The sequence below is a fragment of the Drosophila subpulchrella genome, chromosome X (genome assembly GCF_014743375.2).
Source record: "Drosophila subpulchrella strain 33 F10 #4 breed RU33 chromosome X, RU_Dsub_v1.1 Primary Assembly, whole genome shotgun sequence".
NCBI classification, from domain to species: Eukaryota; Metazoa; Arthropoda; class Insecta; order Diptera; family Drosophilidae; genus Drosophila; species Drosophila subpulchrella.
In genome coordinates this window covers 15,022,132-15,045,303 of record NC_050613.1, presented here as the reverse complement: position 1 = coordinate 15,045,303, position 23,172 = coordinate 15,022,132, and the positions used below count along the sequence as shown (strand labels likewise).

At 35.7% G+C, this 23,172-nt stretch overlaps 1 protein-coding gene across 2 annotated transcripts in view; it reads right to left on the bottom strand.

Moving 5' to 3' along the window:
* The window catches only part of LOC119556679 (putative uncharacterized protein DDB_G0271606), an 80,387-nt gene extending 57,529 nt beyond the window's left edge, over positions 1–22,858 (bottom strand). Inside the window, exons 1-2 of one of the 2 annotated variants that reach the window (XM_037869046.1) lie at positions 22,585–22,858; positions 21,098–21,366 (exon numbers count right to left, since the gene is read on the bottom strand). In XM_037869046.1, coding sequence (XP_037724974.1) covers positions 21,098–21,169 — 72 coding nt within the window. In that variant the 5' untranslated portion in view covers positions 21,170–21,366; positions 22,585–22,858. Of the gene's footprint in view, positions 1–16,867; positions 16,997–21,097; positions 21,367–22,584 lie in introns of those variants that run through there. The other variant, XM_037869048.1, reaches the window with a different exon arrangement.
* Positions 22,859–23,172: the final 314 nt, after the last annotated feature.

Below are 23,172 nucleotides of genomic sequence, written 5' to 3'. Positions count from 1 at the left end.
CACTTTTATCGAGTCCAATTTTTTTTTCTTTGATTTTATACTTATGGTGTTTTTACTATTATAAGCCTGTGGCTTAAAACTCTTTATTGTGCCGAAATTAAATTTAAAGAAACATTAAATCTTTTAAAAAATAATTGCTGTTCATAATGGCTTGCCCCCTGCTGTTTTTCATTTGGTGTTTTTTTCTGTGCCCATATTTACAGCCATGTCTCTTGGCAATCCCATTTTTCCATGCTCCTTGCGTAGAAAAGTGCCAAGTGTCTGTGTCTCTATCTGCAACTCCAGTTTCCTCCCTTTGTGGCTCCTGCTTTTCCTGAATTTTCCGCCACGCTTTTCTTTGGGACAGCCCCCCCCCCCACCACTCATTTTTCCACCCAAGTGGTTCTGTCAGTTGCAAGCAAAAGCAACTCTGTGACACAGTTTGGAAAGCTGGCCGATGTTGCACGTTGCGTGTTGCATGTTGCATGTTGCGGGCAGGCGACAACAATCGAACCGCAATCGAACAGCAGTCAATCAAGATTTCAAGTGGTGTTCAGGATTGAGCTAGGTCAGCTTTTAAAACAAATTTACTAAATATGTACAAATATACGTATATGTTAGGTAGGTTTAACCTTGCTGGGGTTCAGGGGTTAAAAGCAACTTTCAATTAGCATTAATTTGACTTCAGGCAGGGCTTCGATGTAAGTTGTAAGGCTTATCAATTAACTTTTAATTGGGTGGCAGATGAACTTTCGTTTTTCGTTTTCATTATGGGACTTCTGTATAGTTTACTCAATATTGCTGTATTTCAACAAATATGTTTGAAAATGGGACCAAATTAATACATTTAAATATTTATTTTACTTAAAAGGGACTAATTAAAGAATGAGAACACTTCTTGCTTGTTTAATTGTCCTTTAATTTAAGTTGAAGTAACGGTTAAGTTACGGTTAGGTAATTTAAAAATTAATTTTTCCTTTAATTTAAGTTTAAGTAACGGTTAAGTTACGGTTAGGTTCTTATTAAATTCCTTTCAATATTTAAACAATATTTTTGTATTTTAGCAAATATGTTTAAGAATGGGACCAAGGTAATACATTTAAATATTTATTTTACTTAAAAGGGACTAATTAAAGAATGAGAACACTTGTTGCTTGTTTAATTGTCCTTTAATTTAAGTTTAAGTAACAGTCAAGTTACGGTTAGGTTCTTATTAAATTCCTTTCAATATTTACTCAATATTTTTGTATTTTAGGAAATATGTTTAAGAATGGGACCAAAGTAATACATTTAAATATTTATTTTACTTAAAAGGGACTAATTAATGAATGAGAACACTTGTTGCTTGTTTAATTGTCCTTTAATTTAAGTTGAAGTAACGGTTAAGTTACGGATAGGTTCTTATTAAATTCCATTCAAGTTAATATCAAGTTACGGTTAATTTAATTGATATCTTTTAAAGCTTCATCCTTAACCGCAAACTAGAATTCCCCACTTGTTGCTGGACAATTCATTTAGTCAATCATCTATCTATACACATACACACTCAGTAACTCACAGAGACACACACACACACAGACTCTCACTAAAACTTTGCAAGTAAAAGTAAAATTTGTGTTTTTTTTAGGTTTTCTTCGTTTTAGCAGATTTTTGGTAATTAATATTTACCAGCAGCTTTCTGAGTATCATGTAGTCTCCCTTTTAATTGTGGGTTTTCTTTCTTAAGGCGGATTTTCCGGCTATTTTCTTCCCCGCATGTGTGTGTGGGTGTGTCTTTAAGGCGTAGGTGTGTGGGTGTGGTAGGAATCTGTGTGTGTGTGTGTGTGAGTGTGTGTGTCTTTGGGATACCGTTAACCCGACAACGACAGCGAACGGTACCAATTTAAAGTGGCAACAACTTCTGGATGCAAGAAAGCCTTTCTCTCTCTCCAGAGACGCCTCTCCCTCTTCTCCTTCTCCTTCTTCTTCTTCTTCACTCTGCCCCTCGATGAAAGAGATGGCAACAGTGGCCGTGCGAGCGAGAGGCTGCTATCCGCATGATGGCTGTGCGAAAGAGAGGGGTATTATAGCTTGACTGGGTAGTTGCTGAGTTATGGACACACACAAAATAGAATCAGCGCACAATTTTTGGCTCGTGACAACGGTAACGAACGCAAAACCGAAGTGCAACACCACCCAAAACCCCCTCCCCCCCCCTCCCCCACCCACCTACAATGCAAAATGAAGTGCAGGGAAAAAATAGGGTTAAAAATGTCCAGAAAAGGGGGCTTAAACAAGGGCAAAAAGTACTTCCCTGCCAACACAAAGAATTTTTTAATAAACGATCCAAAAATTTGGAAAATTGGAATCCAGAAAATATTGGAAAGGTTTTTGGTTTTTCCATGTGTGAGCAAAAAAAGAGGTGGGGGGGGTGGAAGAAGAAAGAATTGCCTGAAGCTGCTGCAACAGCTGACAAAAGGCAAAGCGCATGTGGGTTGAGGAAAATACAATAGAAAATGGGAAGGAAAATGGGTGGAAAACGCGCAGGTTAAGGGCAGGAAAAGTGTGTGCCTGTGTGTGTGTGGGCAAACAAGAACCGTAAAGGCAAGAAAAACAGCAGGAATAGTAGGAGCCAAAAAGAACAGGAGTAAAATGTTGGTTGATAAGTGGTCGTAAAAACTGAGATTTTCCAGAAAACCCAGCTGTACAAGCAAAAGGAAAACTGCCACAAAATTCGACAAGCAAAGCTAAAGCTACAACCACACCTGTCCCATCACGTGTTATGCAAATCAAAAAACAATAATCAAAAACTTCAAAATGAACACGCAAATTTCAATTCCAGTTCATATGGATCAAATATGGTCTCAAAAATTTCAAATTAAAACGGATAGGAAAATTCCCCAAAATTTGTACGACGAGAAATAGAAACTAAACTCCTTTTTCCAACAGACATATTCGGCAGGCTATTTTGTGTTAAGACTGAAGTTTCTAAAATTGCCAAGTGAGAAATTTTTGCATATACCACAAGAAATTTTTTGTCATTGACACTTTGGCTTTTATTTGAAAACCGAAAATGAAAGTTGAATAAAAAGTGAACCATTAAGGACTCGCAATATCTTGGATATGTCCGTTCTTTTAATAAAATTGGTATGTATGATTTCTGATTTGATTTCTTCCAGGTGTTTAAGATAATTTAATTTTTTTAAAACTTACTGAACATTTTTAGATGTTTGCGTTATTTTAAAAGTAAATGGTTATCAAAAAAAATTTGATATTTAAAAAAAAAAGAATATACTGCTATATTCACACTTTTTTGAGGTTATATTGTTGAAGTCCTTACTATAATTGAAAATGTATTATGTAATTTTCATTTAATTTTCTTTTAGGTTATTAAGCAACATTAAGGCTGTTGTTATTTATAAAATTATACTACTACCGATGTTAATTGTTATTTTGCACTTGCCACATCGAGGACCTGGTGGTATATACATACATAGATGGCTATATATTTGGTTATATACACATGCGGATGGGTCTCAGGTTCAGTTCCAGTGTTGCCGTGATATTAACACAAAGGCAAAGCCCAAGCGACGACAAACAAAACTAGCGAACCGAGGTGGAGTTGCGCTCGTCATATCGCCATCGTCGTCGTCGTGGACATCGTGTTAATGGGTTGGCGGCTGCCGAAAATTTTCCACGATTTTCCACCAATCCTCCAACGATTCGCCACCCGGTCACCTCCACATCCACATCCACATCCACATCCGCATCCACTTCGACTCCATGCATCCCAATTTTCTCCACCCCCTTTTACCGCCTAGAAATTCCTGATTGAGGACCATCGTCGTCGCATGTTCCTTGAGCTTCTCATGTCCAAGTGTGATTGTGTGCGTGGGTTTCTGTGCAGCGCGCGCATCCTGCACTCATGCAACTCACGCATCACACACACTAACACACATACACCTTCGCCGGAATGTACCCATACAGATTAAATACAGAGCCCCACACCGACACAAAGATACAAGGGCCAATGTGTTCCAACATTTCAATAGTTTGGCTTATACAGTTGGGCTCAAAAAAATAGAATTTGAAAATATAAACAAAAACCATCGATGTTTTATCGAAATTATCGACATAATATCGACATTTATCGATATTTATTTATCACTTTGGAATTAATACAGTTTATGCTATTAAATGTAAAAAAGGAAAGCAAATAAGTTACTCCATCGATAGTTTAAGCAAAAATATCGATAGTATTTAAACACCATTAACTAGCTCTAAGTTAGCTTTAAAAACATTTAAGTGCAAAATATATAAAATATTTTTAAAAATCAAAAAATGAATATGTTCTTTTAATCTTTTATCATAATATTTTAATATTTAACATTTAAAAAATATTCCACAAATCAAATAAATGTTAATTGTTGTTGATGTTGATATTGTTGAGCTAATATTTTGACCCTAGCCGTTCAAGAGCCACCATGGTGGAGAGTTATGATTTCTGAGTTAGAGCAAATATGATGGCACTGGGTGCCACGCCCCCTATCCCCATCAAACAATTATGGATACTTCACTTATTAGCCAAACTCTCGACGTGTGTGAGTTTTGCCAATTGGCTGCATTCTCTCTCTCACTCTTTCGCCATCGCCCTCACTCTCCTCTCTCTTTCTGTGGCCGGAAAGCCTATCTCCCTCGCACACCGGGGGTCTAGAACAAAAGATTTTGACCAGATGGAATTATAAGGAGTTACCCAACATCAACGTGTGTTGACTGGGAATCGAGTGATTATGTGATTCCCCCACTTTCGGTTAAGTTACGTGAGTGATTCCCAACGTTCACCTAAGGGAACACCAGTGTTTATAGGGTTAGGGTTGGAGGGGTTGTTGACGGGTTAGGACCGCTAACTGGATCACAGACGTTAAGAGTTAAAGTTGATATTTAATGGGCGCTTTCCTGATTGAAAGACAAAGTTGATGTTAATTTGGGTAATCTGCTTAGGCGTTTGAAACTTAATTCTTTTTCTAGATTAATTGTTGATTGAAGAAAGAGTAGATAAGTGGTATAACATATTTTATTTTATTTTTTAAGGTATTTAAAACTCTACAGATTATGACTTTCCTAAAAAGAATGTCTTACTTTGCAGATTTATTATATTTCTTAAAAAAAAAAATGTTAACAATTTTTTTAAAATGATATCATTATGAACCAGCAAAGATGCTTATTAAAGTTCATATAATTTTAGTGGGCCGCACTTAAATCGTGTTTAAAGTGATTGCACAATTTTCTTTGTCTCTTCAGCACCTTAAAAATGTTTCCCTCGATTTCATTTGCCTGAAAAAATGTTGTAAAATCGCCGATGGACTGCAAGGTTTTGATTTATGTATACCCGAAAACTAAACTAAGCTTCCAGGGACGGTGGGTGGGGGGTCTATGGGGGGTCCACAAATCAAAGTGACCCCCAGGGGGTGAGGAGTGGGTGGTGGTGAATGGTGAGGGGGCGGGGGGAGGGGCCTATGGGGTAGTAGGGAGTTTTCTAGGGCGAGGCATTGCCACCATCAGCTCGTCATCATGGTTGTTTGGTTGCATTTGGCTAACAAAACGGTGGAGGGGCGGGGGCTTGGAAAATTCCATGGGGGGCTTCTGGATTGAAAGGGGAAAATTCAGCCAACGGGGAGGGGGGCTATACTATGTAATAGACACAAAACCGAGGCTCTGAGGCTGTTGGAAAAGCTCTGTGTTGAGTTTAGAGCCCCTTTTGTTGTTGCAGGTTGTAGATTGTTGGTGTTGCAGGTTGCTGGTAGTTGTTTTTGCTATTGCTGTTGCAGTTGCAGCAGTTGACTGCTGCCTGGAAGTGGGAAAACTAAACTACAACAGCAACAAAACATTTTGCTAAATACACACTGGAAATGGCAGTCTCCACTTTCCACCTCCATCTCACCAATCTCTCTGTCTCTCTCTCACCCTTTTTTTGTTGCTCACCATAGCCCCGTCTCGTTCTGCCACAGATGCTGCATGTTGCACATTGGAAAACTAAGCGCGCCATGAAAAGTGAGAAGGTGGAAAAATACAAGGGGGGCTTGAAAATTGAGCTCTCTTTCCACCAAGTACTTCTTTTTTTCAGGGGAATAAAAAAAAATGACTAAAGCAACAACAAAAGTTGGTCGACATTTTCGCCAAAAAAAATTTTTTGAGGCAATACATATAGATACGTTTCGAGAATGAAAAGTCGAAAGCGAATGATAATAAAGATGGGAGAAGTGGATAAAAAGATTAAAGATTTATTTACAGCTTAAATTTCTGTCTTACCAAATTAATCAATTAAAATTTGTCTTATTTTTTTTAAGGATCACGCAAACTCACCTGCAAGAAATGAGAGAAACAGAGAATTAATTGAATTAATCAATATATTTTATAATAATTTTATGATATTCAAAATATTACAACCTTAGTCGTAAGCAAGTTTAAAGCGTTTATTTATATTTTCTATTGTCAATAGACCTCATGGGTGTATATGTGTGTACATATATACAGTCATATTTAAACCAAAATAACATATTTAAATAAAAAACGATTTATAAACGAATAATATTATATTTTAATTTGTATTCTTTTGTATATTCCTTTGTATATTTATTATAATCTTTTTATTAGATTATTACTTATTTATTTTTTTATCAGGTTTAATAGCCTCGTAGTGTAACTGATAAAATAAACATGTTTTAATTTATACGTTTGCTATAAAATTAAAAAATTTTAATTGAAATTTTAAAATCAAAATACTTGAAATCTCTATCCATATTCGTACTTTAAACTTTATAAATAAGATGGATTTTCAATTAAATTTTTTTAACAAACATTAAAAGGATTATACAATTTTACAAGAGTTATAAATGTTCAGAAATATTTTCGAGTAATTTTCATGATTGTTTAACTTCATTTATAGGCATTTGCAACATAACTGACTCGAAAAGTATCTAAAAGTTGTAAACCAACTGTGTGGATGGTTTTTTTTTTGAAAACTTTTTTTTTGTCAGATGAACAATGCGCAACGTTGACTTAGGGAGGGGGGTTGTGAAGGAGGGGCAGAGGTGAGACAGATGACGACGACGACAGATGGTCAAGAGGAATGTATCTGTATCTGTATCTGTATCTGCATTTGCGGCTGCCTCCGGTTCGCGTATGTGTGTATCTACAACATAACACAAATCAAAACTTGGCTGAAACTGCAGGCGGAGGCTGTCGATGATGTTGTTGTTGCTGCTATTGCTGCTGCAGCTTGCCCCATCGACAGCAGCAACAGCAACAGCAACAACAAAACTTAACTGCTCTGAACTGAACTGAAGGCTGTGAGGCACATACATAACTAATAGATACATAAAGCCGTATCTTTTGGGTGAATGAACTGTAATGAGAATGTGAACCTAGGCAACAACAACTAGCAACCAGCCAGCAGCAACTAGCAACCAGCAACCAGCAACCGACAACCAGCAACCAGCGATGTTGTCGTCATCTCAGCCGCAGCAGCAGCAGCAGCAACAACAATCTGCAGCAGCAGCAGCAACAGCAGCATCCAGCCCATGGCAAATGTTGAATATCGCGACGCAAAGTGCGCAATTTAAGGTGTTGTTGTTCTTGTTGCTCTTACTGTTGCTGGTGTTGTCGCTTGTTGTTGCCTCCTGTTGTTCCCTATGTTGCTGTTGCGTTTCTAGTGTTGTTGCTGCTGTACCGCTCATGTTGCTGCTTTTATTGTTCTTGTTTCTAATATTATTGTTGCAGTTGCTGATGCTTCTTTTGGTGTTGTTGCTCTTAAGATTAAAGCTTTTGATGCTGCAATTTCTAGTGATGTTGCTCCTGTTGCTAACGCTTGTTTTCTAACCAATTCGATAATTCTTGCTTCTGTATTATATATTTTTTACTGATTTTGTTAACAGTTTCTTTCAATATCTTAGTCTCCGCTGTTGTTGCTGCTCCCTCGCTAAATGTTGCTGTTGCTAGTGCAATTTTTATTGAAGTTGCTGCTGCTGTTGCTATTGCCATTGTCGTTGTTGCTCTATGGCAACCGAAAAACTGACCGACGCAACACAGACGACAAAACAGGCCAATGACCAACAGCAAAAGGCAGGCAACACATGAAATAAAGGCACCACAGCAGCAACATCACCAAGAGCAGTAGCAGCAACAACAGCAACATTGGACAACCGTTGACTGGAAAACTAAGCAACCAAACCTAGCTGAAATTAGTGAAGGGTTGCACCTGGTCAAAGATGGAAAAACAGTTAGCAAGCCTGGGAATCGGCAGGCAAAGCTTTAAATCTTCCCAAAGTTTTATAAATGCAGAACAAACTCTAAAAAAATGGACCAAATGAACTAAAATTAACCGTAAAAAAGTTAGACCAATAGAACATTAAGAAAAAACGTAAGGAACTGATGACTTCTTAGTAAAAAACAAAAAGGAATTTAGGTACATACATATGTACAAAATAATAAGCAATAAAATCATTTTAAATCATATACCCCATTCAAAAATAAAATTTAAAATCTTTAAGAATGTTGGTGATAACTCAAAGTGTACTTAAATTGTTCTTAAATTTATATCATGTTTCTACAAAGTTAATAACATTCTTCAGTCTGTCCGGTTCTGCATTTTATTGGGCTTGCAGTTTAGACATCCCTACCAAACAAAAACCAGAGAAAACGCTAAAGTCGATGTCCTCGACTATTTAGTACCTGTTACTCAACTTAAGGAAGTGCGAGAGGGATGGATAAATGCTTAAAGCATCTCAGCTTTTTTTACTAACATACCTAGCCTTTAGCGCCACCTAGCCTATAGCGCCAACTAGCTTATAGCGCCCCTAGCGGCTTGGTGTTTAATTAGTGAAATCAGCTGATTTGCTACATGTGGTGTGCAATCTCGATTGAATTGCAAAATATTGATTATTATTTGGTTACAACTTTGTAATGACTGGTCCGATAATAACTGATTCAATAATTTTTGACAGGTATTGATAATAAGAACAAAACCTCATATAAAATTTTACAAAATATTAAAAAATTTTGGGCGGTAGACATGGCACCCTGCTGAAACAATACTGCGCTGCGCAAGAAGCTCAAGAATCTGCATGCCAAATCCCAAATACATATGTATGTATCTAGCTTTTATACATATTTTCCGAAATCTCAGAGTTCATACGGACGGACAAACGAACATACGGACATGGCAAGATCGACTCGGCTAGTGATCATAATCAAGAATATATATACATTATAGGGTCGGAAAAGCTTACTTCTACCTGTTACATACTTTCCGCCGAATCTTGTATACCCCCTATACTCTACGAGTAACGGGTATTAAAAGCAGGAGATGCACCTAGGGTTGCCACCCACACCCAAAAAATACCAGAAAACTTTTCGCAAAACAAAATGTTGCAGGCGTGGCACACAAACACACGCAAAAACATATAGGCAAAATACACACAGCGAGGGACACGAAGAAAGCACAAAGCAGAGGCAGAAAAAGGGATAAATATAAGGTGAAGAAGGAAAGGAAGAGAAAATGGAGAGGGGTTTGGAAAAGCAGGAAAATATGTAAGGGTTATGAGTTGCCATACTCACTCTGAATTATTTAACATATTGCACAAATGCACGCAACAACAAAAATGTTGCAAAAAAAAGGGGGGAGAAAAGAGGGCAAAGGGCAAGGATAATAGAGGCGGGTCCAGAAGGTTGGGCCAGTTACATTTTGCCAAGTGCAAAAGTTTTACAACAAAATTGAATTTTTAATTTGTTTTGCACACAAAGAAAATAAAGAGGAAAACACAAAGGAAAAGTAGTGAGAGAAAGTTGCAAAAGTTAAAAAACATCATGAACAGATGGTATATAAACATGAAGTATACACAAAGGCTGCCATTGTAAGTCCGATATTTTGCAGGGCACTTAAAAACAAACTAAATAAATTAAAAGAAAACGAATTGAATTAACACGAGACATTGAAGAGAGGAAGAGGAGATGATAGGATAGACTTTAAATTTCCTCTACTTCCTATCTTCAGCCTTCACAGAATTTAAAGTAATTGATTGTTTAACAAATGCAAGGAATAACATATAATTTCACGACATATTATTAAAGTTAGAACAAAGGTAACAGGCAAGCAAATATTTTACACCATTAAACAAATTTTAATAATAGCCTTTATAAACTCGTTAAAAAATGTGTAATAAAATGGCATTTCAACACAATTTTATTTTGACCCATTTTTGGAAGAAATTGTATGTTCTGATTTTTCCTTTGGAGAAATATGGTCGAATTCGATTTGACTTTTAAGCCGTTTTAATGACACTTGGAAAACTTTGTCAAAATAGCTGTATCATTTGAACTCGAATAGAAATAAGATGATTATTATTTAAATACTTTTCCCTAAAAACCCACTAAATTATAAAAGCTACAAGGCATGTGCATGAAATTAGCCGGAGAGTGTTGTGTTTCTATTATATAATATTTGTAAAAGCTGTGGAAGAACATGGTCAATATAAATTTGTTTAACGTAGGTTGTTGTGAATCTTTTAAAATAAGTTCACCCATTTCCAACAAGCCCTTATTATTTTCCAAAGCAACCCAATAAGTATGCTCCAAAAAGTAACCCACCAAATCAGGGAAAGCTTGTCGCCGAAAAGTGAAAGAAGGAAATGCGATTGGGGGAAAACTAACAAAAAGCTGAGCTGCCGATACATGGCGGATGTACGGGATACACACCAGTGGAGGCATAGATGTGCTCTATGTACCAGAAACGCCGCCGCAACCATATATACATATATATAGATCTGTATGTACATACACATGTATATATATTCCGCTATCCGTGCTATCCGTATATCTGCATCTGCATCCGCATCTGGAGCCGAGAGTAGTCTCTGTTTCTGTATCTGTATCTGTATATCTGCATCTGTAGTGTAGCCAGCCGCGCCACAAAAAGGGGCAGAGAGATCGGGACGAAAGCGGGGGCTTATAACTATGTGCAAAGTGCCGGGGAAATGGAATAACCAGCCGCCTGTAGCCTGTAGCCTCGACTGCCTGGCCAATGTTTCGATGGTTTTGTGCCCCGCACCTATGAGTCCCGCCCACTATCCATCCCACCCCATACCATACCAAACCATACCATGCCATCCTATTCCATCCCATCCATCCATCCAACCCACCCATCCTAAGTTCTCTGTGCTCTCAAAACTAACTGGTTGCCACTGGAGGCATCCGGCTGAAATGCGTCGAGTTGCGTTGCCATGCAGCCGGCACTTCCACCGAGGCACTCAGCCACCCAGCCACAGAGCCACCCACCCACTGAACCGAACACCTACCACCTCACCTCACTGCCACCCACATCCTACCACCTACCAGCTACCACCTACCACCCTCTGAACATCCCACACATACAGGACGGGGCAGGACACTCGGAGATGAGCGCGTGAGTTAACACAGAGGCCAGAAGCATTGATTAAAACACTGCTAAAAAAATGTAAGCACTAGAACTTCTATAAATCAAAACCACCTTGAGTAATACTTCCTAAAGCTACCAGTTATAACAAGTTTGGTCTTCAATGTTTTCAGTTATAAACTATAAATGAAAAGTTTAAAAACTTGTTCATTTTAATCAATGAAATGCCCTTGGGCGTTCATATTTTAAACAAAATATAAAATACCAGCTAAGGTAGCATTTATTAAAGAAATCAAGACATTCAACCTCTAAATCAAAATTCACTAGGGTTTTGAAATCACTTAAAATATATTTTTAAGGTGCCTAAAAGTATGCAGTGAATTAAGGATAGTCGTCTATCAGAATGAACTTAATGTACTTCTGAGTTTAAAATATATTGTTGCATACTTTTAGACATCTAAAATTGGTTTTTAAAAATAATATCAACAAATATCAACAAATAAAAAATAAGATTCTTAAAAAAAAAGACAAAGGTCTTACTGCAGTGTAAATCGACAATCCAATATAAACAGAAGAACGAAAATAGAATAGGATTAAATAAGTTCTAAAGCTTTATAAGAACGTCAACAGCAAAAGAAAAATAACCCCATTACGAAGCTAGCAAATTGACAATTGCAAACTCTTGTAGAACATCTGAAAGCCTTGGTATTCTAGATGAATCGCTTGGTCAGTATAACACTTACACACGATTGTCCAAAATAATTATAACAGAAAGGGGCACGAAACCCCTTGATATTCTCTCTTAACACCACAGTGCAGCCTCGCTTAGGCAACCAGCCCTAGTCCGCTAATTTTCAATTGCCAAATCCATGCGAAAATCGTAATCTCCGTGCTGCGAATATGGCTTATATATGTATGCATGGGATGTGCGTCTGTGCCGTCAGGGGGGTTTTATGACTGGCAAATGTTGGGCAAACATTGAAGAGACCACAGAGTTATACATACAGAATGGGTGACAGGCAGCGAGGGGGGTTCTTGGAGTTGCCCGGGAGCCCAAGAAAGTCACAAGATTATTTGTTGTGCCTTAAAATATAGTTAACTTATTTTTTGTTAGTTGAAGTAAAGCAATTGAATTAAAGCAATTATATAATAAAAAGTATTATAAAGTCCTAAGAAAATAAATATATTTTGATTTACAAACCAGTGAAAATAAATCTTAATATTTTAAATTTATGAAAAACAGTTAAAAAAATATAGTCGTCATTTAAAAACCCAGTTATACATTCATTATAGCTGAACTTTAAAGCTAGAAAGGAATATACATTTATGGACACGTTTTAAAAGGAAAATCAAAATTTCCAAAATAATTTCATCTAATTGTAATCATACAAGTTTCAAAGCCACCCTCGCCTCATTATAAATGTGTGCTTTTGAGTGTGTGCACACACATGTACGTGGTTGTGTGTGTACATCCTTTATAAGCAAACAAAATGCAATTATATAAATATGTATAATGCGCTGGCCAACGATTCTCATTATACAAAAGCCACACTTACACACACACGCTTCAAATTATGGCACTACGAGTGTGTAAGTGTGCGTTTGTGCGTGTGTGGGTGTGAGTTGAGCTGCATATACTTAACGCATATTATATTAGTTCCCGGTCCATATACCATCGCGCCCCACCGATTTATGTATATATTATATATGTATATATAGCTCAAATTATTGCTGCCACTTCTAATCTGGTCAGAAATGCATTTCCCTCCTCTGCACCAACGCAAAAATGCAAATTTACCAAATTAAAAAGTCTAACATGTTTCGCAAAAGGTAAAACGAACTACACGGGAATTTGCCTGCCACATTGAGCATATTAATTAAGTGCGATTAAACAAATTGTTCTACACTTCAGGTATTTTAGACAAAAAATTTTCAAATATTTTATTAAATAAAGAAAAGAATTTGCGTGGTCAAAAAAATATAAAATAATGAATGATTTAATTTGAATGATTTTAAACTTTGTTTAGCCCACACAACGTATACTTAATATTTCAAAAATAAAGCAACGCAATTACGCATACGCCGCTTTGGCAACAAATATTATAATAATATTAGTCTCTCAGGGGGCCATTCCCATTCCCATTTACATTTATATATTTATATATAAGGTCGGATCGATTTGGGAGCCTACAAATCGTATAGGGGTTACGTTATCTTTAAACTTAAACGTAATCTTAAAACAAACTTATGGTCTAAAATGGTGTTTGACCCCCAAAAAACAGTAATTTTCATCCGCGTTTGGGGGGTTTAAACGCCATTTTTGACCATAAGTTGGTTCGGCAATATGGCTTAGAATCCATTAAAGATTACATTCCCCCTATACGATTTGTCACTTTTTTCGGCACCATACAAATCGACCCGCCCTTACATATATATAGGACCACAAATACAGAGAGTCCCCACTAGAGGTCGCTTTATTGCAAACAAATTGTTGCATTTTTTTTTTACCAACGCCACCTATTGAGGCAGTGCTATATTTCCCATTGTGTGTGGAACAGTTAAATAAATTAAAAAATTTAAGCAAAAATGGGGGAAAACAATGAAAAACAGAAAGGATAACAAAGATTTGTGTGCGGCTGCTGAAAAAGTGGCAGAAAAAATGATAAAAATAGGGAAAATAAGACTAAGGGTGCTATGCGTGGGCAGCCCCGCCCACTTTTTTCAACCTCCCAGCTAACGCCCACTCGAAGTATATAAAGGCGAAACATGCTGAACATTCTTACATAAGCACTGAAAATAAGACTCTCAAGGGGGCTTCCAAAGGGGGGTTTACGAGGTTGGGTGCTTTTGCGCACCACTCAAAACCCCTGCCCAAAAAAAAAATAAAATTTTCTTCCGGTGTATGTGTGAGTTGCATACATTAACAACAACAACAAAAGCAATGGCAGCCACCGTAAATATTGAAAAATTCCATATCCGTTGTGATGTCAACTCATACCACAACAAAAAAAAAACCGACAGATGGCGGCACCTACGAATGTAACCCCCCCTCGCTTCCCTTTCGTTCACTACCAAGAGAACCCCCTCAAAAACCCCACCACCCGAAATCCCCTCTATAAAAACCTTCCATCCCAACACCCCACTCTTATCTTCTTTATATCAGCACAAGGAAAACGAGAGAATAAATAAAATAAACCGAGAAAAAAGTATATATGGACACACACACATACTATACATACTATACATACATACATATGGTATTGTCCTCTAGGGGGCGTCAGTGAGCCGCAGTTGTCGTCGCCTTTTGTGGGCATCAAAAGCCTAAAATCTCCCGAAAACCCCAACCCATTTCTAGGATACATATTCCCCTCACTTTTCCGCACAAACCCAAAGCTCGTAAAACCAAAATTCACTCAGAACGGAACATTTTTTCAAGATTACAAAATACGTACAATCGCTTATGTAATTATATGTAAGCACCGAATATTACTAAACAGAGTGCCTAATTTAATTGAAATGCACAATGATTATCTGGTAACATTTCCAAAATATTATTCAATTAAATAAAATACACAAGAAATGCAGTGAACACACTAATTAGTTTATTAAATGTCACATTTAATATTCAGATATTGTTATAATTGCTGTCCCTTTGATTTGAAGAAATAATTGTTTTATTGTTTTTAAAATATTGCACGTTCAGTTGACTGAATAATTGTTTAATTTCTCTTGACATTATGTAAAATGGTCTTGACAATCATTGAATAAAGTGGAATATTAAGTTAAGCAGAGTGTATAAATAGAAATGTTAGTTTCAGATTGAACACTTGGGATGGGATTGCTTATAAGCGCAGTTTAATGGACTTCTTTTGAATAAAGAAGGGATTGTTTTAATTTTCCCTTTTTTTTTGGGATGTAATGCAATAAAGTTCAGATTCAGACTGAGTGGTAAATCATTTACATAATTATCTGGTTTTTCAACTCACGGAAGTAAAATAAGACCATTTTCTTATCAGCTTAGAGAGTAAATAGTATTTTTGGTAGAAGATTCTTTGTAAACGGATATAAATGGAACTATGTGGTGAAAAAAAGTTTCATTTTCTAAGCAACCTATTTTAATTTTGGTTGTATAACTTCAATTTAATTTTAATTTTAGATGCAAATCAAATTTATATTTATTTGGCTCTTAATATCCCTAAAGCTTAATTTTATTTCATTATATAATTGTTAAAATACCTATAATTGTACGTTAATCAAAAAAAAATCTACAGAAATTTAATCATTTTTATCCACAATTTGATTGTTAATTATTGTTAAGATACCTATATCAAAATTGATCAAAAAAAAATCTACAGAAACTTAATCATTTTTATCCACAATTTCTTAACGCTTAAATTTGACCTACATTTCGAAATAAAATCTTTGGGTGAACACAAAGCTGGCAACATATTTTCATTTCATTTTTCACAGCTTTGCTCAATTTTCCAGGATTTATATTGAATATTTTTGCAAATACATACATACATTGGTGCCTAGTTTTTTTTGTACCCTTTTTTCTACGTCTCTCACTCTCTCTTAACTTCTGTTAAGTAACAGTCATTTTTGGAGAGACGTGACGTTTTAACAGCTCAACGAGAGCAAAAAAGAAGTGCTTTTTGCATTTTAGGTCAGGTCGCAGTCGCAAAATCTATGCAGCAGCAGCGACGCATGACTAGTTTTTTTGCCTTTCCACCTTCCCCACTGCTTCTTCTTCGCCTCCTCCTCGTCTTTACCCCTGCTTTCTTCTCCCTCTTTCTTTACTGGCCCCTCTTCTGTGGCCTTTTCTTCTGTCGTCGTGAGCTGGCAGCGTATAATTTTCATGGCAAGTTCATTGAACTTGCGAATTTTTTTTTTTTGCATTTTTTCCCACTACTAGTTTTTTGTGGTGTATTTGGATTTTTTTTGTACTTCATTGGGAAGTCCAAGCATTAAGTGGCCAAATATGAAGAAGCCAAAGTAGAGGAATAAGAGCTAGACAAAAGAGAAATTAGGTTTTCTAGTTGCGCCACTTAAACTTCTCGATTTGAAGACTTTTCTTTTGGATTATAGACTTCTTCCTTTTTAATCATTAAAGCAGTTAAATGGCTTAAAATTAAATAAAAATTTATTAAAGATCATATTTAATCTGGCTCTTCAAAGTAAGGTAAGCTGTATTTATAAATTTTGTTGGTCTCTTAAAATCGGTGTTCAATTTAAATATAAATTATGTGTTTAATTTATTTATTTATTTAAGTATTTTAATAAATACTAAAAACATTTCTGCAGATTTTCAATAACACCTTTTCCCATAACATTATTAATTTTCCATTGGTTTTTTTGACACTTTCTCTTATAATAATTTTTGGCTCTTTTCCTTACTACCTCGTTTGTAAATTTTCCCAACATTTTTCCGACCATTTTCCTCTCCATTTTCGCGAATCTCTTTTGATTTGATGGACTAACCTTAAAGCGGCTCATTTTCCGCTGCTTTACCACGGGCATCTCGGCTGTTTCTCTCCCTTTCTATCCTCCTCTCTCCGTCTCTTTCTCCCGTTTTGTTTGTGCCTTTGCTTTTGTTTTTAGTTTGCTGCTTTTCTTGGTTTTTATTTTGGCTTTGATTTTTTATTCGGTTCAATTTATTGTTCCACTGCAATTTTAATGTTTAATTTCAATTGATTTTATTTAAATTTATTTTTATTGTTTTAGGTATTATTTATTTTCTGATTAAATGTTTTGTATTTTATTTTGCACATTGTTTTTAATAACTTTACTAGATGTTTTTGCTGTGTATTTTGTTTTTTTTATTACATTTTTGTATGCTATTAATTTTTAATATTGTTACTTAGTTCTTTTAAATTTTATATAGTATTTTACTTATTTTTTTTATCTGTATTTAGTTTTATTTCTTATATTTTGTTTTTGTTACTGTTTTGATTTTGTGGAAAACACACTTCCGGCATTTGTTTTTTTTTTGTATTATTTTCTAGTATTCTCCTAATTTACTTGGTTGTTTGTTGTATACTGGTTCTTATACATTTTGTACACTGCCAAACACTGCACGTAAAAAAATTCGTTCAAAAAAAAAAAATCAAAGAGAAATTGCATTTTCTGCAATGAGTTTTCTCTCTCCCTCTCTCTCTTCCGTTAGCTTTCTTCGCTTCGCCCGCTCTCTTGCTCTTTTAGTCGCGCCGATGACAACAACAAGCGGTGTTGCGATAACGATAACGATAGCACCGACCGAAACTGAAACTCCATTGAGGCGTGGAAATGTGCGCCGCTGGAAAACCGCTTTTCCGGCTTCTCCTCGCCTTTATCAGCCTGTCCGTTGTGTGGCTTATTTTTGCCGTTTTCTGTTTGCAATGCCTTTTCTCGTGCAACTTCTTCTTCAGCTCTGCTGGCGTCGCTGCTTTGGCTCTGCTTTCTCTGTCTGCTTCTTCCTCTTCTCCTTATCCTCTTTACGCTGCCGTTCGTGTTCGGGAGGCAAAAAATCGGAAAAGACAAACAGGACAACTGCGATAAACGACAAAACGACAAGACAACGAACCGCTTACAACTGCCGGCGAACGTCGCCAAAAACGCAGCTTCGTCTTCCTCTGCCTCAGTCGCGGCCGCTGCCAGCGTCGACGGCGGCAGCGACGTCAGCCGCGGCAGCAACGTATCGCGAACGCTGGCCGCCGAAATGTTGTTGCTTTTCTCGTCCCTTTTTCAGCTTTCCTTGGAAAATCCGTAGTCTTCTTTTTAAAGCTTTTAACAACGCAACTTTTCTGTCTGTGATTTACAGCCGCGTTCAAGCCAATAGTAATTTTTAGGGAAAATTTAAAACTAACTTCTCTGAAAATTCATGGATCTTTATCCATGAATCATTTTATTTGTACGCAACTTGTACATATATCGATGGTTCTTTTTTAAATATATTTAAAAAATGTTTGCTACTTATTTAACACATTAAAAAATTCCTCTTAAAGCCTTCGAGTTTTATTTATTAAAAATAGTTAACTACATAAGTAAATTATGGCTATACTTGAAATTACTTTGTTTTTATTTAAATACTTTAACTAAATAATCAATTCCTATACTTTCTTGATTAGTTTTAAGTTATCCCTTTTTAGTTTATTAAACATTTCTAATGCTTATACATTTTTAAGGTTTTTAAAGGTTGCTTAAACAATTTGTTGGTTGTTTCAAAGTAGACAATAAATTAATAGTTTGTTTGTATTAAGGGCAATTATTTATTGATAAAGGTATGGTGACAGACGCCTTTAAAGAACATTTGTTTATTATGGCTCCAAAGATGTTTACGTCTTGGAACATCCATTATTGCCGTTTAAATTTGTTTATTTCTATAAGTATTTGTATTTCATTTAAGTCACCTTATCGATGGGCTTTATTTGGTTTATTGGTTTATTTATTTTTTATTTTCCTCAAATGCTTGGCGAATTTAATAGTATTTAGAAACGATACATTGGTTTCAAACAAACTGCCAGAATAAATGTTCATAAAACGGTCGTTTATGTTGCCACAACAACAGTGGCGAAATAAATGCAATAATAAACCGAATAACCACAAACACTAGTGTTTGGCAAACAAGGACAACAAACAAAAAGCTGTCAGAGAAAAGTGTAAAGTGTACTACTTCTAGTTAAGTTGTATTTATTTTTAAAATATATTATTATTTTTTATTATTTCTAAAAAATGTTCCTTTTTATTCCTTTAAATTTCCTGGAATTAAAAAAAACCTGAGCAGTGCAGTCGACGTCGGCAGAGCGAACAGCGCCCGACCTACGACCACATTAAAAGAAAGAGAAAGATAGGGGGGAAAAGCAAAGTGGCAAAAAAAAAAAAGAGCGAGAGAGACAGCCGGCGAAACGTCACTGTTAATGTTAACAACATGCGGAAGCGCACTGCACGCTGTTATTTTCGCTTTCTGTTTTCCCCCTGTTATCGTTATCGTTATCCTGTTATGTTATGAGATTTTAAAATTCTAAAACCAAAGCAGCTGATTTTCTATCCTAATATTCGTTTACATTGCCTTACAGCCGCGGCCAGCAGAATAGCAATGCAAACTTATTTTATTATAAGAGCTTTTGTACATAACCATAAATAAAAAGGAAAATAATATTTTATATTCATTTAAATTATAAATTATTTTTTGGTTAATTTTAGTAAACATTTCGATCTTCCCCTTTTCGATTGCCGTTATTAGCTGTTCTTTTATTTGTGCTTTTATTCCTTTACACACGAAAAGAGGGGAACGTGGCAAAATGCAAAAAGAAAATCCGCAGAGCCACCCACCCAAAAAAAAAAACCAAATAGACCAAAAATGGGGCGGGGAAAGTGGGCGGTGTATAGGCATTTTGGGGGATTTTCAGGTGGGTGGTGCAAATATGCCTATGTATGTGTGTGTGGTCCCTGTCTTTATGTACTTTTATGTACAGCGAGTCCCGTGCATTTATGTATTGACTGTATTTCAGTGTGTGTGTGGGTGTGACGAGATGTTGACAACAACAACAAAAACAAGATGAGGGCCATGTGTGTGTTTGTGGTAGTGATGTGATTAAGTCTTACACTTGCCAAAAAAGAAATGGTAATCTTTTACGTTTAAACACCTTTGGTCTATTTAAGTTTTAGATCAGATTAAAAAATATTTGGAAATTTTTTATTCTTTTTATTTGTTTAGAGGATAATTCTTGAATCCTTATTTTAAATCTATTTAAATTACTTTCTAAAGTCAAATTCAAATGTTACAAACATTTTTTAAAATTGAGTTTAAACTTAAATATCCATCAAATAATTTTGTTTGTTTTTCTTGTTATTAGGATTTTAATAAAAGATACATTCATAATAGTGACTTTATTTTAAATTGTAAATAAAATGCGCATACAATTTTTTTTTGTGTGTTCACCATCAAAGAGCAGCTCAGAAGTGGGTGGAAAATGGGGGACGGGAATTGGGAAATGAGTACTCCCTCCCACTTACACTCCCATATACATTCATACATACATCTACACGCACACACACACAGCCTCATCTTCGCATTATCCCCACAATTTTTCCCATTTTCCTCCCAATTTCCCTCACTTTTCTCGTTCTCCCTTTTGCCAATGCTAATTTATTTTCGCTTTTTCCACATTTTCATACCTTTTCTTGCGCTTCAACAAAACAGCACAAAGCCAAGAAAGAAGTGCAAAAAAAAAGAAGAAAACATCAAGGGGAGAAAACTTCGGAAAAGCATCTACAGCAACAACAACTGCATCTGCATGTGCATCTCGACGAAACAACAAAAGTTCCAAAGTGCAATAACCGTTTGCCATTAACCCTTCAATGGCCCCAGGGGCCAGCCCATTGACAGCCAATCGCCGCGATCTATGCGAGGCCGTACACAGCGAGAAAATGATGCCATACTTGTTAAGTACCTTTAAACTCAGAAAGGCCGAATAATAATTAATTTGTAAAGGTCTTAAAACCCAAAGATCATCAAAAATAGTAAATACGATTCAAAGAATCGAAGTACTTTATGAAAAAAAATTTTAAACAAGCTAAGCACTGTGAGAAAATAAAGTATATACATTTTTACTTTCTTAAAAATATAATTTCTAAATCAAATATAAAGGTGTGAAAAATATAAAGATATTTTCCGTTTGTAGAGTTGATTATGATAATAAAGAATCTCACATATCAGTTCAATTCACTTACCCTCACTCCAATAAATCGAGCCTCCAAAAGCTCCTGTTTTCTTGGATTCAGCGAAGTTTGAAATTGATCCATCGCTAAATGATTATTATTTTTCCGATGTGTATTTTGTTTATTTATTCAGATATGATAGTTTTTTCTGAGATTTTGTTTGGTCTTTGATTGTTTTTACTAATTTAACATTTTATTGGTGCTTTTATGATCGATTGCAAATGTCGGCAATAAATGCGACAAGATTTGTCAGAGCCATGGCAATAAAACAGCGAATTCATCTGGAAAAAAATGACAATTTAAAATCGTTAATATGCCATATATTTATGACGCTCACTGCTTGGCTTATATTAAGCTTCTTATCGAAAGACATTTCCTCTTATCAACAACATTTGGGTTTAATATGTACATATGTATAAAGCACCAAACAAAAATGAGCAAAAATATATTAACAATTGTCCTACAGTAAAACGTTTTAATACATATTTGTGTGTTCAAAGATTAAAAGGTAAAGGGAACGTTTTTTAATAAAAAAAAAAAACTTTCCCGATAAAAAATGGTTTACATAACGAAAACTTTATATTATATCGTTTAGATCAAATAAAATTATAGATGTTTAAAAAAAAAAATGAAATGAAAAAGATATCGATTTCTTTAGATATTTACGATTTTTTCGATACTTAATTGTTAAATCGAAATATTTTATCAAACAAAATAGCGTGTCTAAGGGTAAATCTATTAATTTAAATATAATTATAATATGAACTAGCCAAATTTGGTGTTTTTGGAACTGAAAAATGTTTAATTAATTCAAACTTTTATTTTTTACAAAAATAGTCTGCCCTGTCTAAGGGTTAATTTTCCGATCTCAAATCCCAATTGGTTTTTGTCCGAATCTTCTCCATCTTCTTCTTATGCCATTTGTTGTTGCGTTGGTTATTTTCCAGTTTTTTAAGTCTTCTCAGATAAACTTATATTTGTTTTTCTTTTTACTTTAGGAAGTATTTCTATGCATTATGCATTTTAATCATTTATAGAAATAAAAGATGCGAGGAAATAACAATATCTACATGTGTAGCTGCCCCTAAAAACACACACACATACGTACATTTATTTGATTTTGATTTTTTACCGGTATCTATTTGCTGCTTGTGTTTTTGTTTTTGAGAGTGTATTTATTTGCATTTACTTTTATTCGAATAAAAGATCTTTACCGAGTCTGTGTGTGTGTGTGAGCGAGAATAAAAGCGCCGGCTGAGATAAAATAAAAGTCACTACAACAACAATAACAATACGAGACTTTATTCACTCAAGTATCGCTATCTCGCTCGCACCCGCTTCGCTTTACGTTTTCTTTGCATTTGCTTTGCCTTTTTTTTTCTTTTCGTTTTTGCACACAACGCTGCGAGGTTAAGTTTGCAAATTCGGGAATTGTGCGATTTCTACGGCTTTTCCGCCATGAACACTGCATTTACAGCAACGAAAGGGATTTACCATACCATGTTGCATAGCCAGCATATAGCTTCCGCTTCCGATCGGATCGGATTGTCGTAAACTTTAAAGTTAAAGACTTAAACTTAGGGGTTTTTGTTGTTTCTTCGCTGCTTTGAATTGGATGCGGATTGGAATTTTTGTGGCGTGGCACTGCCGGCACGGCACTCAAGGGTTAAGGGCCAATCGCCATTATCCCTAAATGTGTTTACTTCGGTTTTCCACAGCCGATTTTCGTCTATTTTGTCACAGTAAAAAAATATTCACAATATTCACACGAACGCACACACGCAGAAATGGGCTAAAAATATACTGTAATTTATTATAAAAAAATACTGAATATCGGTATGGAAGAGGCCATCTGGCGGGCCGATAAGTGCGCTTAACATGCACAATTGTGCCTGTTAATGTCGCGGTTTTAAGTCACTTGTTAGTTAGCGAGTGCAAGCTCCACTGTTACCCGGTTAGCCTCAGACTCTAGCGAGTTCACCATCCCTACTTAGCAAAGACACCCTCCTGATAAATATATTCCCATAATTTTGATGATATCGATTGGCATATATCGAAGTTTGCCCATCACTATATATTTGTTGTTG